This window comes from Sander lucioperca, chromosome 4 (genome assembly GCF_008315115.2).
Source record: "Sander lucioperca isolate FBNREF2018 chromosome 4, SLUC_FBN_1.2, whole genome shotgun sequence".
NCBI classification, from domain to species: domain Eukaryota; kingdom Metazoa; phylum Chordata; class Actinopteri; order Perciformes; family Percidae; genus Sander; species Sander lucioperca.
Window position 1 is genome coordinate 10,627,863 of NC_050176.1, and position 12,919 is coordinate 10,640,781.

The 12,919-nt window shown below is 40.5% G+C and overlaps 1 protein-coding gene across 2 annotated transcripts in view; it reads right to left on the bottom strand.

Moving 5' to 3' along the window:
• smc3 (structural maintenance of chromosomes 3) overlaps window positions 1-12,919 on the bottom strand; it is a 32,973-nt gene that overhangs the window by 19,353 nt on the left and 701 nt on the right. The window contains exons 2-14 of one of the 2 annotated variants that reach the window (XM_031289318.2): window positions 12,627-12,702; window positions 12,402-12,440; window positions 12,229-12,296; window positions 11,887-11,958; window positions 11,071-11,150; window positions 10,903-10,981; window positions 10,505-10,622; window positions 10,149-10,324; window positions 9,730-9,810; window positions 4,766-4,930; window positions 1,935-2,056; window positions 1,547-1,760; window positions 1,189-1,292 (exon numbers count right to left, since the gene is read on the bottom strand). In XM_031289318.2, the coding sequence (XP_031145178.2) occupies window positions 1,189-1,292; window positions 1,547-1,760; window positions 1,935-2,056; window positions 4,766-4,930; window positions 9,730-9,810; window positions 10,149-10,324; window positions 10,505-10,622; window positions 10,903-10,981; window positions 11,071-11,150; window positions 11,887-11,958; window positions 12,229-12,296; window positions 12,402-12,440; window positions 12,627-12,702 (1,394 nt within the window). Of the gene's footprint in view, window positions 1-1,188; window positions 1,293-1,546; window positions 1,761-1,934; window positions 2,057-4,765; window positions 4,931-9,729; window positions 9,811-10,148; window positions 10,325-10,504; window positions 10,623-10,902; window positions 10,982-11,070; window positions 11,151-11,886; window positions 11,959-12,228; window positions 12,441-12,626; window positions 12,703-12,919 lie in introns of both variants that reach the window. The other variant, XM_036000407.1, reaches the window with a different exon arrangement.

A 12,919-nucleotide genomic window follows, 5' to 3' on the forward strand; every position in this document is an offset into this window, starting at 1 on the left:
ATTATGCTGCCTTTTCACCCACTACAGATAAACAATGGATCACAGTGAACGGGTGGGTGGTTTCAACATTAGACAAACACAAACATATTCATGAAATGTTTAATTTAAATAACAGGCCCTCAGTACAATTACTATATGAAAAAAACTTTGTTGAGCCTCATCTTAATTAATAGTTGAAGATTTGAATGGAAATCCTCAGTTTGTCACATTTCAAGAAGCAGGGAAGCAGCTGTCGAGACTACATTTTCTCCACATCCCACAACACAATTCAAAAAGGTGTCTGGCAGCAGAGGCCCGAGGCATCATCCTCTCTGTTATATAAATAAACCTCATTGTTTAACAGGACAGAGAAGGCCCGGTGACATTCACAGCAGACAATACTGGTATGTAACTAAAGGTTGCCAAGCAGAAACTGCATATTGGCTTTAGGGCTGTCAACAAATATTCTTTAAAAAAAACAGGACATATGAAAATGTATATTTAAATATCGTGTGGGGGGTGGGGGTGGGGCTGTCTGCCTCACACGCTGCTGGAGATAAACAAACAACGAGGAGGAAGACGACGCCAACAAAAATGTCTAACTGGAGAGATAATTAGATTCAGGAACTTCTGTCGGTAAAGGCAGACGCCAAAATCTTGAGACAAATTCGGCAAGGGACTTGTTGGTTAATTATCAAATTACAAACCGGATACATTATTGCGGTGTAATCTGTATCATGTCCTGCCTCCTGCATGCTCCAGAGAGAGGTCTATTATTTTATTTGTTTATTTTGTAATGTGTAGGTATGTAGATATTTTAAAATACATGTTTATGTTGAAATAAATATAACTATACAAGTAGTTATGTCTTCCATTGTATTGGTTTGCCCTCTTATGTACATAATGCGCACAAACAGATATTCCCTATCAACCTACAGTATGTGTTTTTTTAGAAGGGAAATTCTAACTTCATTTTTGGACAATGTGACAGCCCTAATTGGCTCAAAGAGGGTAAACAATTTAAGCTGAAAAGCTTGATGCAAGATGCAGGAATGACTCATGTAAAGATTCATCTAAATTAAGTGATGCTATACTCTGTGAAACTACACACAAATATAAAAAAGCATGACCACAAGAAAAGGCTGAACTTTAATTAAGTTCAAGATGTGAGATCAAAGAGAGGTCTACAAGGGAAAACAAAGTTCTTACTTTCTTTCGCTCTGTAGCTCATCTTTCCTGTTCTTTACTTCATAATACTTTTTGTCCAATTCCTCAACGCGGGTCTTGACCTCATTTAGATCTTGATCGAGTTTCTATAAAGACAAGTTGAAAGTTGATATTAGATATACTCACCTGTTAGGTTATATTAAAAACTACAGAAATTACATGACAAGATACATCATACATTAGCATTTAAAAGTAATAATAAACAAAGTATTTAAAGTTCTACGGGTGTATTAACTTCAGTTAATCATCAATATTAAAACCCCTAACTGCAACCTGATGTAATTTCGAAAAAGAACGAAACAGGTTATCACTTTGTTATCTTTAAACAAAAAGAACATACACTGTACTGCTCAAGGTTCTTCTCCTTGTTGGTCTCGGTGTCCTCCAGGTCTTTGTGGATGGCAGTGATCTGCCTCTTTTTATCATTGATGGCCTGGTCCAGAGACTTCAACTCCTTCTTAATCCACTTGTCCCTCTCTTCCTTGGAGGTGAACTGGCTGCCACGGCCCTGCTTGGCATACAGGTCTGTCCTCTCCTGTGTAGCCTGGGCCAGTCTGGAGTGAGGCATAACCACAGAGGGAGTTACATTTTTCAAAACTAATTCACAAGTTCAAACAGCATCCCCCTCTTGCAATGCAAATGGATTCAAAATGTGATGACCGACTCATCGAGATATACATGGTCATCAGCTGCTCAAGGGGTCATGGCTGAGAATGAGTCATCCCTACCTAGATATGCCCCGCTCCTCTTTTTCCTTCACCATGTTGAATTTGGGTTCAGTCTCCTGCAGCTCTTTCTGCTTCTCCTCGATTTTCTCCAGCAGCTTCGTCCTCTCTTTCAGCAGGCGTTTCTGGAAGAACACGCAATTTTACAAAAAATGCAGAACGAAGGTGAGAAAGGGAAGAAAGTTTGAATTGTTGGAAAATGGATACGCTGTTATGAAAGAAAGACGATGAAAGGATGATTTCAAAAGTACCTATATTTATTTGCATATATTATCTATGTAACTATACAGTACACGTGCTACAAAAAAATGCTAAAACAAAATTATTGGAAATAGTTTATGCAAGTTGTATCCTATACTGCTCAGATGCAATATTCATATTAAGTTTGAACCTTAATTATAATTGCTATGATTAAGATACTAAATGAACTCCTGCCTTTTAAAAGTTGAGGACAGATGCCATACATATGTGCATTTATGGTGTAGGATAGATTCACAATATTCAGAAGAATTCCGAAAAAAAAAGGGCAGAGTGTGGAATTCGAGGTTCACTTATGTATGCTTTGCAGTCTGGAAACGCTGCAAATGTGTATACTAGGGCTGAAACGATTCCTCGAATAACTCGAATAATTCGATTACAAAAAATCCACGAAGCAAAATTCTTTGCCTCGAAGCTTCGTTAAATCAATGTAATTAAGGTTGTACAGCTCACTGTGTTTCCGCACGGAGGATAATTACTAGCGCACACAACAGGTTGATGCTTCTGTGGACACAAGACGTTTATATACTGTCTATGCACGAGACTGACGGCCCAGATTACAAATAAACGAAGACGAAAATAGCGAGGGTCTAAGAGAAGAGACAGGCGAGAGAAAACGACAGAAAGTTTGGGATCATTTTAAGCTGCAAACATGCTGCTACATCATCTCTGTAGAAAACATCCAGTCTACTCATCCATTCCACGGAGCGAACCCGACACAAGGTAGCTAACTAACGTCTGCTGCTCTCGTCCACCGCGCTGTTTTACACAACTAGCCTACAGCATGCTACTCTGCAAACAGCGATGTTTTACCAACAAGCTAAAACGAGAGCTGTCGGTTTGTAGTCTAACTGTTTATTAGTTTGCTACTAATCTTTAGAAACTTAGCTGCTGCCGGAGACAAACCGCCCCCCTCCCCAGCATGGCCACTTAATATGCACGTGAATGACGTCATCATGCCGGAGATGTCTGCATTCTTTATTCTTTCTCCTCACTCAGTATTAGCCTTCTTAAAATGTGTCCCCCAGAACAGTGTAGTTGAATAGCCCTGCTGTAAGCTTTGTACAGTCACATTTACCTGGGCTTAGTGAACAGCTCTTTTGCATATCCAGTGCAAAGAGCCAGAGGCAAGAAGGGGAAGGGGGTGAAAAATATTAACATTTGGGTCACCAAAAATGTACTTGGAATTTGGCAATAAAAAAATGTTGCTTTTTCAAAAAAAAGTATTTCTTACTAAGTATTTCTTATCCGATTACTCGATTAATCGATGGAATAATCGGTAGAATACTCGATTACTAAAATAATCGATAGCTGCAGCCCTAGTGTATACCCAATGTGTATATTTATTGAAGTATAATTAAAGTATTTACTTTATAGTAAACATAAAGAAAACACCGTAATGAATTCCCATCACTATAACTGATGGTGCCAGTAGGGAACCAGCCTACAACATTAAAAACAAGTATTAACAGGTTGTGAATTCAGGAAACATGCAGCAAATTCAGAGGCAGAGAAGTAATAAGAAAAAAGAGAAGTAATAGGAAAAAAGACTATGTAGAGTAAGCCCATTCTGATAAATTAATCTAGATTTGAAAAAAAATAAAATGCAGACCTGCCTAGTGACTACTGATTTTGACAGATTTTTCTGTGTGGGTGCTGATGGAGGGTTGTCATCCCACAGGCATGAAAACCTATACTTTCCCCTCCGTGTCAACACCATCTTAAATCTGAACCATCAGCAGCTAGTGACGAAGTTCTGCTTCCCTTGCTTTTCATTTTGCTCCAGTACATTTTGGCTGATGTTCTGCCAGGTGGGCTTAATCCAATCAACAGTCAGCATGCCACCTGGGACCCATCATGGGTCACACACAGACTGAGCCAATAAAGCCGTTATGTATGATTATCGTCTTCATACTCACACAAACACACACTGAACACAAGGCCAGACGGAGAGTGAATCATGCCAGCTCTGTACACACAACCTAATGCCAGGAATGATGCATAGTGGAGCTGATGGCAAAGAGTCTGATACACAGGCTGGTACTTCCTCTGTTTTGGTTCTCAATTCATCCCACTATTGGACCAGCAAACGTTCTTCTAAAAGATTCAGCACAACGGTCAACTATATACATTAGACCAAACTGCTAAAGTAAATTTAACAGGTAATTCATCAGGACAATTTTGTAAGTCAATATTTTTACATTTAAAGTTTTACAAGTAAAATGAACCAATGGCCTTTCCTGCCAGGATTTATTGTACTGTTGGTCAGAGTAAATAGAATTTTAAAGATATAATTTGGGTTCTAGTAATCCTACTCTTTTTTTAAACATCGTATAGACTGCATAATTGATCAATGAATTTAAAAAAAAAAAAAAAATCAACAGGATTATGAGGGCAGTATTCTTAAAAGGGAAAAGTAATTGTACCCCTCTTTCCAACTGATAACAGGGGTGAAAAGAGAAAAACACTACCATCGTTCTCTTAATACAGCGATGGTGCAGGGGGAAGGGGGAGGGGGGAGTGTTGCTGGTGCAGCATCACATGTGCAGAGTGACGCAGATGGGAGGCTTCCGTACCCTTTGTTCGCTGTTCCCTGCCAGCTCGTCCTGCAGGTCCTTGGTCTTCAGCTCCAGCTTGGTCCTCTGCTTGATCTGCTCCTGGCGCTCGGCCGATAGCTGCTCCCTCTCTTCCTTCATGGCAGAGATCTTAGACTTCAGCTCTCGCACAACACGCTCCGTCTCCTACAGAAAGGAAGCCAAAATAAATAAACAGGCTGATTTAAAGGAGTGTAAATACAACAACTTGCTTCCTCCTCAGTGAGTAAGATGTATTTATCAAGGCCACATACTGTCAGGAGAGTTAGATACATTAGACCTATTAAAATGTAAAGTTAAATTGATTACATATTGTGTACGTACTGCTTAGTAGGCCTGCACGATATTGGAAAAAACTGACATTGTGGTATTTTATGAAAAAAGAAATGTAATTTTTACAAGATGACATAAATACAGTAGCTCTATTTGGAAATAAATCATTCTCGACTACTGGGGAGATTTTGTAGGGGAGTGCATCTACATAGAAAATAAAAATGAAAAAAGGAACTTTTCTAATGTGAACCATTCTTTAATGCTTTACAAACACCAAAGCAAGTAACTGCGCTGTGACTACTCTTCTGAAGTGACTTGAGAGGGAAATTACACTGGTTGACTGACATGACACCATTGTATTCATATAATACTATCAATCCAGGCTAAAGTGAATGATATTTTTATATATTATATATATTAATTAATAATTAAGGGTGTCACGATTTCGATTTCAATTTGAAATCGACCCGAAATTAAGTCACAATCTCGAACTTCGAAATTAAAAAATTGAATCGTCGATGCTGCCACGACCCCATGTCACGTCCGGCCGGCTTGCCAAGCGGAAAAAAAACACACGTGTTGAAGTGCTGCAAGTCAACCTTCTCTAACTTAGCTCCAGCCAGTCAAAAGTTAGCATGGCAACTGCAGGAGACCCATCGACAGAACTTGCACCCCCTCCTCTTTCACTGAAGTCGCCGGTGTGGAAGTATTTTGGATTTCCAGTGAGTTATGTTGACAATGTTCGCGTTAAAGAACAAAAAAGCCACAGTTTGCAAGCTCTGCTATGTGCGTGTACCATATTCTTCCACTGGCAGCACGACTAACATGGCAGCTATATTCTCAGTAAAGTGACAATCTGCAAGAAACAGGTTTGCTTATAAGTCACTAAAATAGCAGTGACAGCACCGTTTGTCTTAGTTATCAATGCCGTTAGCATCGTGACTAGCACTTTTGTTACTTTATTTTTTGACAAATCGTTTCGGCTGTGCTTTCTAACATGATGTCAATGTGCTAACCGAGCACCGTTAGCCTTTACAACAGAGCCGCTTCAATACACTTGTTAGATAATTGTTTCATTACAGAGTTCTCTGTTGAATTGTGTTTGTCGCTGTGTGCTCGTGGTGGAAAATGAATATAAACAGAGAGCGGCGTGTCGGAAATGCAATGCGCTGTGACGTAGGTCCCTTTCAAGGCCAGGCTAATGTTGGAAGTCCTCTAGTGGACAGAACGTGTAACAACAACCACATGCTTATAGTGGCATTGGCAATGCATAAGCCTGAGTAGTGTAGTAATAACAGGCTGCATTTGAGCATTAAATCTTTGAATATTATTTGAATAATGGCATAGCAACCTGTCCTCGACGAGAGTCGAATCGAACTGTGACCTTAGAATCGAAAATTTAATCGAATCGAGGATTTGGAGAATCATGACACCCCTATTAATAATGCATGCATGTTGCTTCCTCTAAATTTCAGGTTGTGGTTGACTAGCGGGGCCTGCTTGTTTGTTTGATAAATTGATCAACATTGATTGTGATTGGTGGTTGGCTGTGCATGCAGACCTACATGTCACACACTAGCAACAAACTGTGTATCCAAGAACACTTAAATCAGTGTAAATTACGTTAGATCAGAAACAGACTTCTGTTGTAGATTAGTGTTACGTTTCCAGCGTCGCAACTCCTAATACTGTATACATTAGTTGGGACAGACTGCCCGTTTCTTTAGACTAACTATATTAGCGTTAGCCTGGCTGGTAGCAGCTTTCTGCGGTGAAAAATGGCCGGTAGTGGTGATAACATTGCATTATTTAGGTGATATTGTTCTTCTTTGCAGCGTACATAAAACACTGACTACTGTAGCTTCACTACCCATGGAAAAGCATGTGCATCACTGTGTCAGCGGCACTCACAGTACTTTTCTACACACAGAGAGCCTCACTTCCCATAACAAACCCCGTCGGACTAACGTTACATCACATACACACGTAGCTCGCATGGCTACCTGTCTTAAGCCCGAGACACACCAAGCCGATAATCGGCCGTTGGATAGTCTGGCGAGGTCAGTGACTCGAGTCTGTTCGGTGCGTTCCGTGCCGTCATCCGTTCGGAGGGGCAGTCGGCCTTCATTTTGGCCGATTTGACATGTTGAATCGGAAGGCGGGCACTGACAGTCGGACTCAAATGACCAATCTGATTGGTAGAGTGCTAACCCGGAAATGGGGAGCGGGATGAGCATGACTAGAGTCTCGAAAATCTTAAATAAACCGACTTTGTTGATCTGAAATGAAGACAGATTCAGCAACTGCATGGCCTATTTCTCGCTTAAAATGTTTTCAGAAACACGTTTCGGTGAACTATTTTAGTAAAATATATGATCTTATTCTGAACAAGCCGCCATGACAGTCTGTCTTTGAATTTCTGGAGAAACAAGACCCACGTGACGTGTTCGTCCAATCAGCTGCCGGTTTTCATTTTTGGGCGACAATACAGATTAGCGCCGCCTGCTGTTATGGAGACGTGTTACACCTCGTCACTTTGGTGTGTTCCGAGGCACTTTTTTGACCAACTCGGGGAGACTGATCAGTCCAACTGCCTTTTCTGCCGACGGTCGACCGTGTGGTTGGTGTGTCACGACCTTTAAAAAGGGGAAGGGTCGGCTGGTAACAATCATGTAAAAGGAGAACGGTGAAAGTTTACTTTTCTATCAAGAAGCAAAAAAGTTTTAGCGTCAACATCGTAATGTCCTGCGATGTGACTATCACGCATGTGCACATCGCAATGTAGACGAGGAAACAAAATATCGTGCAGCCCTACTGCTTAGAATAGGACATATAAACATTTTATTTCTGATGCCTTAAGTTTTGCAGCCAAGATACTGGATAGATTCACGTTGGGTGACATCATTCAGTATTTCCCATCAATTACCTACCTTCAAGAGTACAACGTTCTTCATAGAACTAGCCTCTTACTTTTGCTCTCAAAGTGCACCAGATGATGCATTTAACTTTAAAATGTACAAAGGTTTCTTCCCTTCCCTCTAGGAGGTCCGGGGTCCACCTACCACAGTCTTACAAAATCTTGTGGGAAACATATCATCATTTATCATCTCTCTCTACAATCACATCCTGACAAAATTCCTATAGTGACACTGATTCACAAATCATGCTTGCATGATGAGTAAGTGAAATCTTGCTAAAAATAGGTCACAGTTAGGATTTTTCCTGGCTCAGAATGGGCCTTATATGTGTGTCCCCCCCACACATGTGAAGCAGGGGCCGGGTGTCTTGTCCCCTTCAGGAAATTTTGAGCGTCAAAGACTTCATTTCCAGCATTCTTATACATTTTCAGGCACAAATTTATGATGAAAACATCTTAATTTATGTCAAGGAAAACACTAAATTCTGGTGGCAGGTAACAATTCAAAATTTAAAATATAATGGAATATAATGCAGTAAGGGAAGGGGGCTTTTGCATCCGACTACAACTGACCACAAAGTCCAGTTCATTTGATTAGTATGATCAGGGCATAACCGTGTGTGAAATACAGTTTAACTGCTGCTGCTGCTGCTGCTACTACTACTTGAACGGGGCTCAGCAGAGAGGAGGAGCGAGACCACGTCTCTGCAGCTTTTTCAGGGTGTCAGGTCAATGCCGCTAAAGCACTCAAAACTTTGGTTTTCATTTTTCTGATGCACTGGAAAATATTTAACGCTACTACGAAGCGTTTTTACAGGTTATGAAACTGGTTTCTCGCTGCGTTGCCAGTTCCCCGGTGCAGCATGGTCACCGGGAGGGTCCGGTACAGCCTGACTGCAAACGGAGATCCCATTAGCGCCGTACAGGAGCGTTCAGATCCAGTCAAATCAGCGCCAGCTGCATGTGTATATACGCAGGGCTTAATTTGAGCCGGAACACGCCGGAACATGTTCCGGCACCTCCGACGTTGGATCCGGAACCTTTGTTTATTGGATCCGGCACCTCCTGTGTCACTATGAAAAATGAATCGCCTAAATGAAAAAAATTACTGTTTGTGTAGTGTTCAATGTTGTTATCTGTCTTGTTAGTCTTTATTCCCCATTGAAGTTCCACAAAAATCTTCTGTTTGTATTTTCGATGCGTTTTGAGGTGAATTTTCAGGGTAAGACAGAGGGGGGAGAGGGATGGAGGGAGGAGATCGGCACTTCAACAGCGCGGCACTGCACTTCAAGTGACACAAGCGCTTGTACTGGTTTAGATTGAAAAATGTCAAAAAGACAACAAAGTTTGCTTAACTTTTTCAAATACGCTGGCCAGTCGGATCCCAAACAAGCAAAAATCGTTTCTGCCGATCAAGAATGTGGAGACCACGGTGTTTTTTTTTGCTTAATTTAATAGTCTGATGGATAATTGCTGCTTGTGAAAACAATTGTTGCAGTGCATTTTATTTTATTTTTTACATTTTGCACCGATGCAGTGCATGTTCTGAAATTAAAATAAACATTGCCCTGATGTACACACAGCGTTGTTTAGGTTTTTTTAGTCAGAGAAGCTACGTAGGCCGCGTAATTATCATATATTACCAATATATTGGACTCCTTTTTGGAAATAATGCTGTGATGATAATTACAACGTTTATTCTCACCCAACCTAATCCAAGATATCAACACTTCTTCTGCAAGGTGGAATTCTTTACCTCTACTTTGTCTCTGGCATCTTGTTGAGCATCACGCAGCTGTCTGGATTTGTCTCCACAGGTCTCTCGCTTGCTGGACAGCTGGAAAAAAAAATAAGAAGTCTGGTTAGTCTGGCTGTATGCAACAAAGGAGGAAACTCATCCTTTGGATAACAGGCCACAGTGACTGGTCGATTCTTGCATTCATTTGTATTTAAACAAGGATCCCTCTTTTTTCTACAGTCAACTTTCAAATGGCTCTATACCCGTCTTAAACAAATGCTGATAACCATTCATAGCCAAACTAAGATTCTGTATTTTTGTATATGTAATATCAATTTTTTTTCTTGATATTACATATACAAAAATACAGAATCATGTTCATGTTCTTTTACTGTATATACACACCGTACATAATTAGTTTTTCTTGAGTTTGTTACCTCATCAAGTTTGGCACGGGTTTCATTCAGCTCCTGGTTGTAGATGGTGTACTCCAGGGCTCTTCTCATCTTGTCCCACTTCTGGTACTGAGCCAGCTCCTCCTTCTCATCCTCCAGGGTGTGCAGCCGCTCCTCAATGTACTTCAACAGCTCATTGATCTTCTCTCGCTTCCCCTCTGAGGAACACACACTTCATGAGGTTGTTGTTGTTGTTTAAATGTGACTATTAACTACATGTTGAATTTTCTGGAACTGGAATCTTTTTGATACAAGTGATAATGTAATGGTGACTAATGTGTAGTAGGAATTGTAAAAGCATGACAGTCTATGAGACAGTGATGATAAGAAGCTTTTACCCGTCTCCTTCATGAGAGAAATACTCTCCTCTTTGCGCTCATCGTACACCCGTGTCCCAGCCACCTCTCTCAGCAGCTTCAGACGCTGGGAGTCGGGTGCTGTGGCCATTTGATTGATCTGCATTAAACATTGAAATAACTTGTGAGATGGAACATCCTGCTGTTCAATGTAGTGCTAAGATTTTAAAGATTATAAATTGTATTTAAATTTAGCAGATGTTGATTTCTGATTTTAACAAAAACTCTTAAATCAGCTGATATTGGCCAAGATATTCAGCTAAGTACAGTTGGTACACTTTTTACAGACCTGCTTAAATACTGCAATGCATTACACAACACTGAAAAATAAGCCATTATGTCTTAAACAAGTGTGAGGTTGGCACCCACTCCTTCCTCACCTTTCCCTGCTTGACGATGTAGTAAGGGTTACTGCGGGAGAAGCCAGCACTCTCCAGAAGGTTCATGACATCATTCTTACTGCAAGAATCACAGACGCAAACAAGTGAATACACAGGAGTTGTCATTTTCTTCGATTAAATGGACAGTCCATCCACAGCAATACTTACGTCACCATCTTCTTGTCTAAGAAGTACTGGTCCTTCTTTGCACCAATGACGCGGCGAAGGGAGACTTCCTCTTTGTCAATCTGGAGGAAGAGACAGTTATCACTGGTCAAGAGGAGTATCACACACATCAGCAGAATTGGCTGGTTATGTCACAGTATTACCAGGCGGCAATCTTTGGATTTCTAGAGTGGTGCAAACATCCGGCCTTCATCATCCGAATAATAAGCACTGTGTGTACTGGAAGCAGTGTCACTACAATCAGTGGTCATAGCAGTTGTCAGCAATTTAGGGAGACAGTTCAATATGAACTCAAAATAGTATAGTGATAATGTACCACTTCCACTGGTAGCCTGGACGTTAGGATGTTGTGAAAAGTTCTTTTAAAAGTGATGCCAATATATGGTACCTTTGCTACATGTATGATGTACATTTTAAGAGTCTTGGTACAAATGCAGGTGTAAAATGGGTTAAGTTGCTAAGTTGATCTTAAAAGCGTTTTTAAAATTCTGTGGTTTATTTGACAGTGGCAGTGTTGTACACTAAAATGTAAATTTTACTATCAGCCAAACTGAATAAACTGGACATACAAAGATATGCACATTTAAGCTTACATTGGCCAATCCAGACAGCATGCCATTACACCTCTAGCTTTAGCTCATACTGGCTCGAACAATTAAAACAACCAAGTATGTATCACATGTAGACAGAGAAGACATGGCTTACTGGAAGGTTTCAAGAGCATCAAAGTAGAAACAAATCAATCAGTATGCCTGCAATTACAGTAATAGATCAATATGAAATGATTGCCATTCCTACCGGCAGCCGGTTGTCAGAGTTGTCAAATATAATCTCCACAAAAGCCGAAATGACACGAGGACCAGTTCCCTCCTACAGTGACAGGGAAGGAAGGAAAAACATAATATTAAATGGTTACATTCATCAATAGCCTTGTATGTAAAAAGCTGTTTCCCCATTGTGTTTCAATATTCTACAATACTTCACATTTTAACAGAAATGCAACTAATCCTATGAAGAATAATCCACTAGTTATTAGGAAGCTTTTGACGTTTGCATGTCTAACAAGACATTTTTACAAAACCACTGTCACAGAGCCATTTTCAAAACAGTAGCTGGGATATGTAACGTGTCTGAACTTACATGGAGCAGGGCCAGGCGCTGTTCAGGTCGCAGGTGGCTGAACTCATCACTGAGCACAAACTGGATAGCTAAGAAAGCAGAGCGGAGCCACAGTTTGAGACTACAAGAAATAGCTACACAGAAGGGAAAAATGTTTGACTGCTGTATGGTGTAATTCATTAAGGCAGACATACCATAGAAAAAGTTACTTTTTCCTGACCCATTTCTTCCAACTGTAACAGACAAAAAAAACATAACAAAATGGTGACATAAATACACTACAACAACATTTTGGTCTAGGAACTTATGTAAGTGCCTTCATTCAAAAGTAAATCCCCTTACACCAACATACATATATTATTAAAAAAATGCAGTATCATACAAAGAGAAAGTTGAGGTGAGCACATAACGTTACTCACCGATGACATTGTGCTTTGGACTAAACGGGTCTACCACAGTTTGGTCCCTGTAACTTCGGAACCCCTGGATGATGACCTGCACCAGAACCCAGAGACCACCGTGAGCACAACATCCACTTACTTAACATGAACAACATACTGTGACGTTAGCTAGACAAAGTTATGTAAAGTGACTTCAGTAGCAATCCAGGAACTATTCCTGAATGCAGCAATATTACTAACGCTACCTCGCACTACCGATATAAGTTTGGTGCTCAGCGCAGCATCAAATGCATCATAAACGGGGCACGATT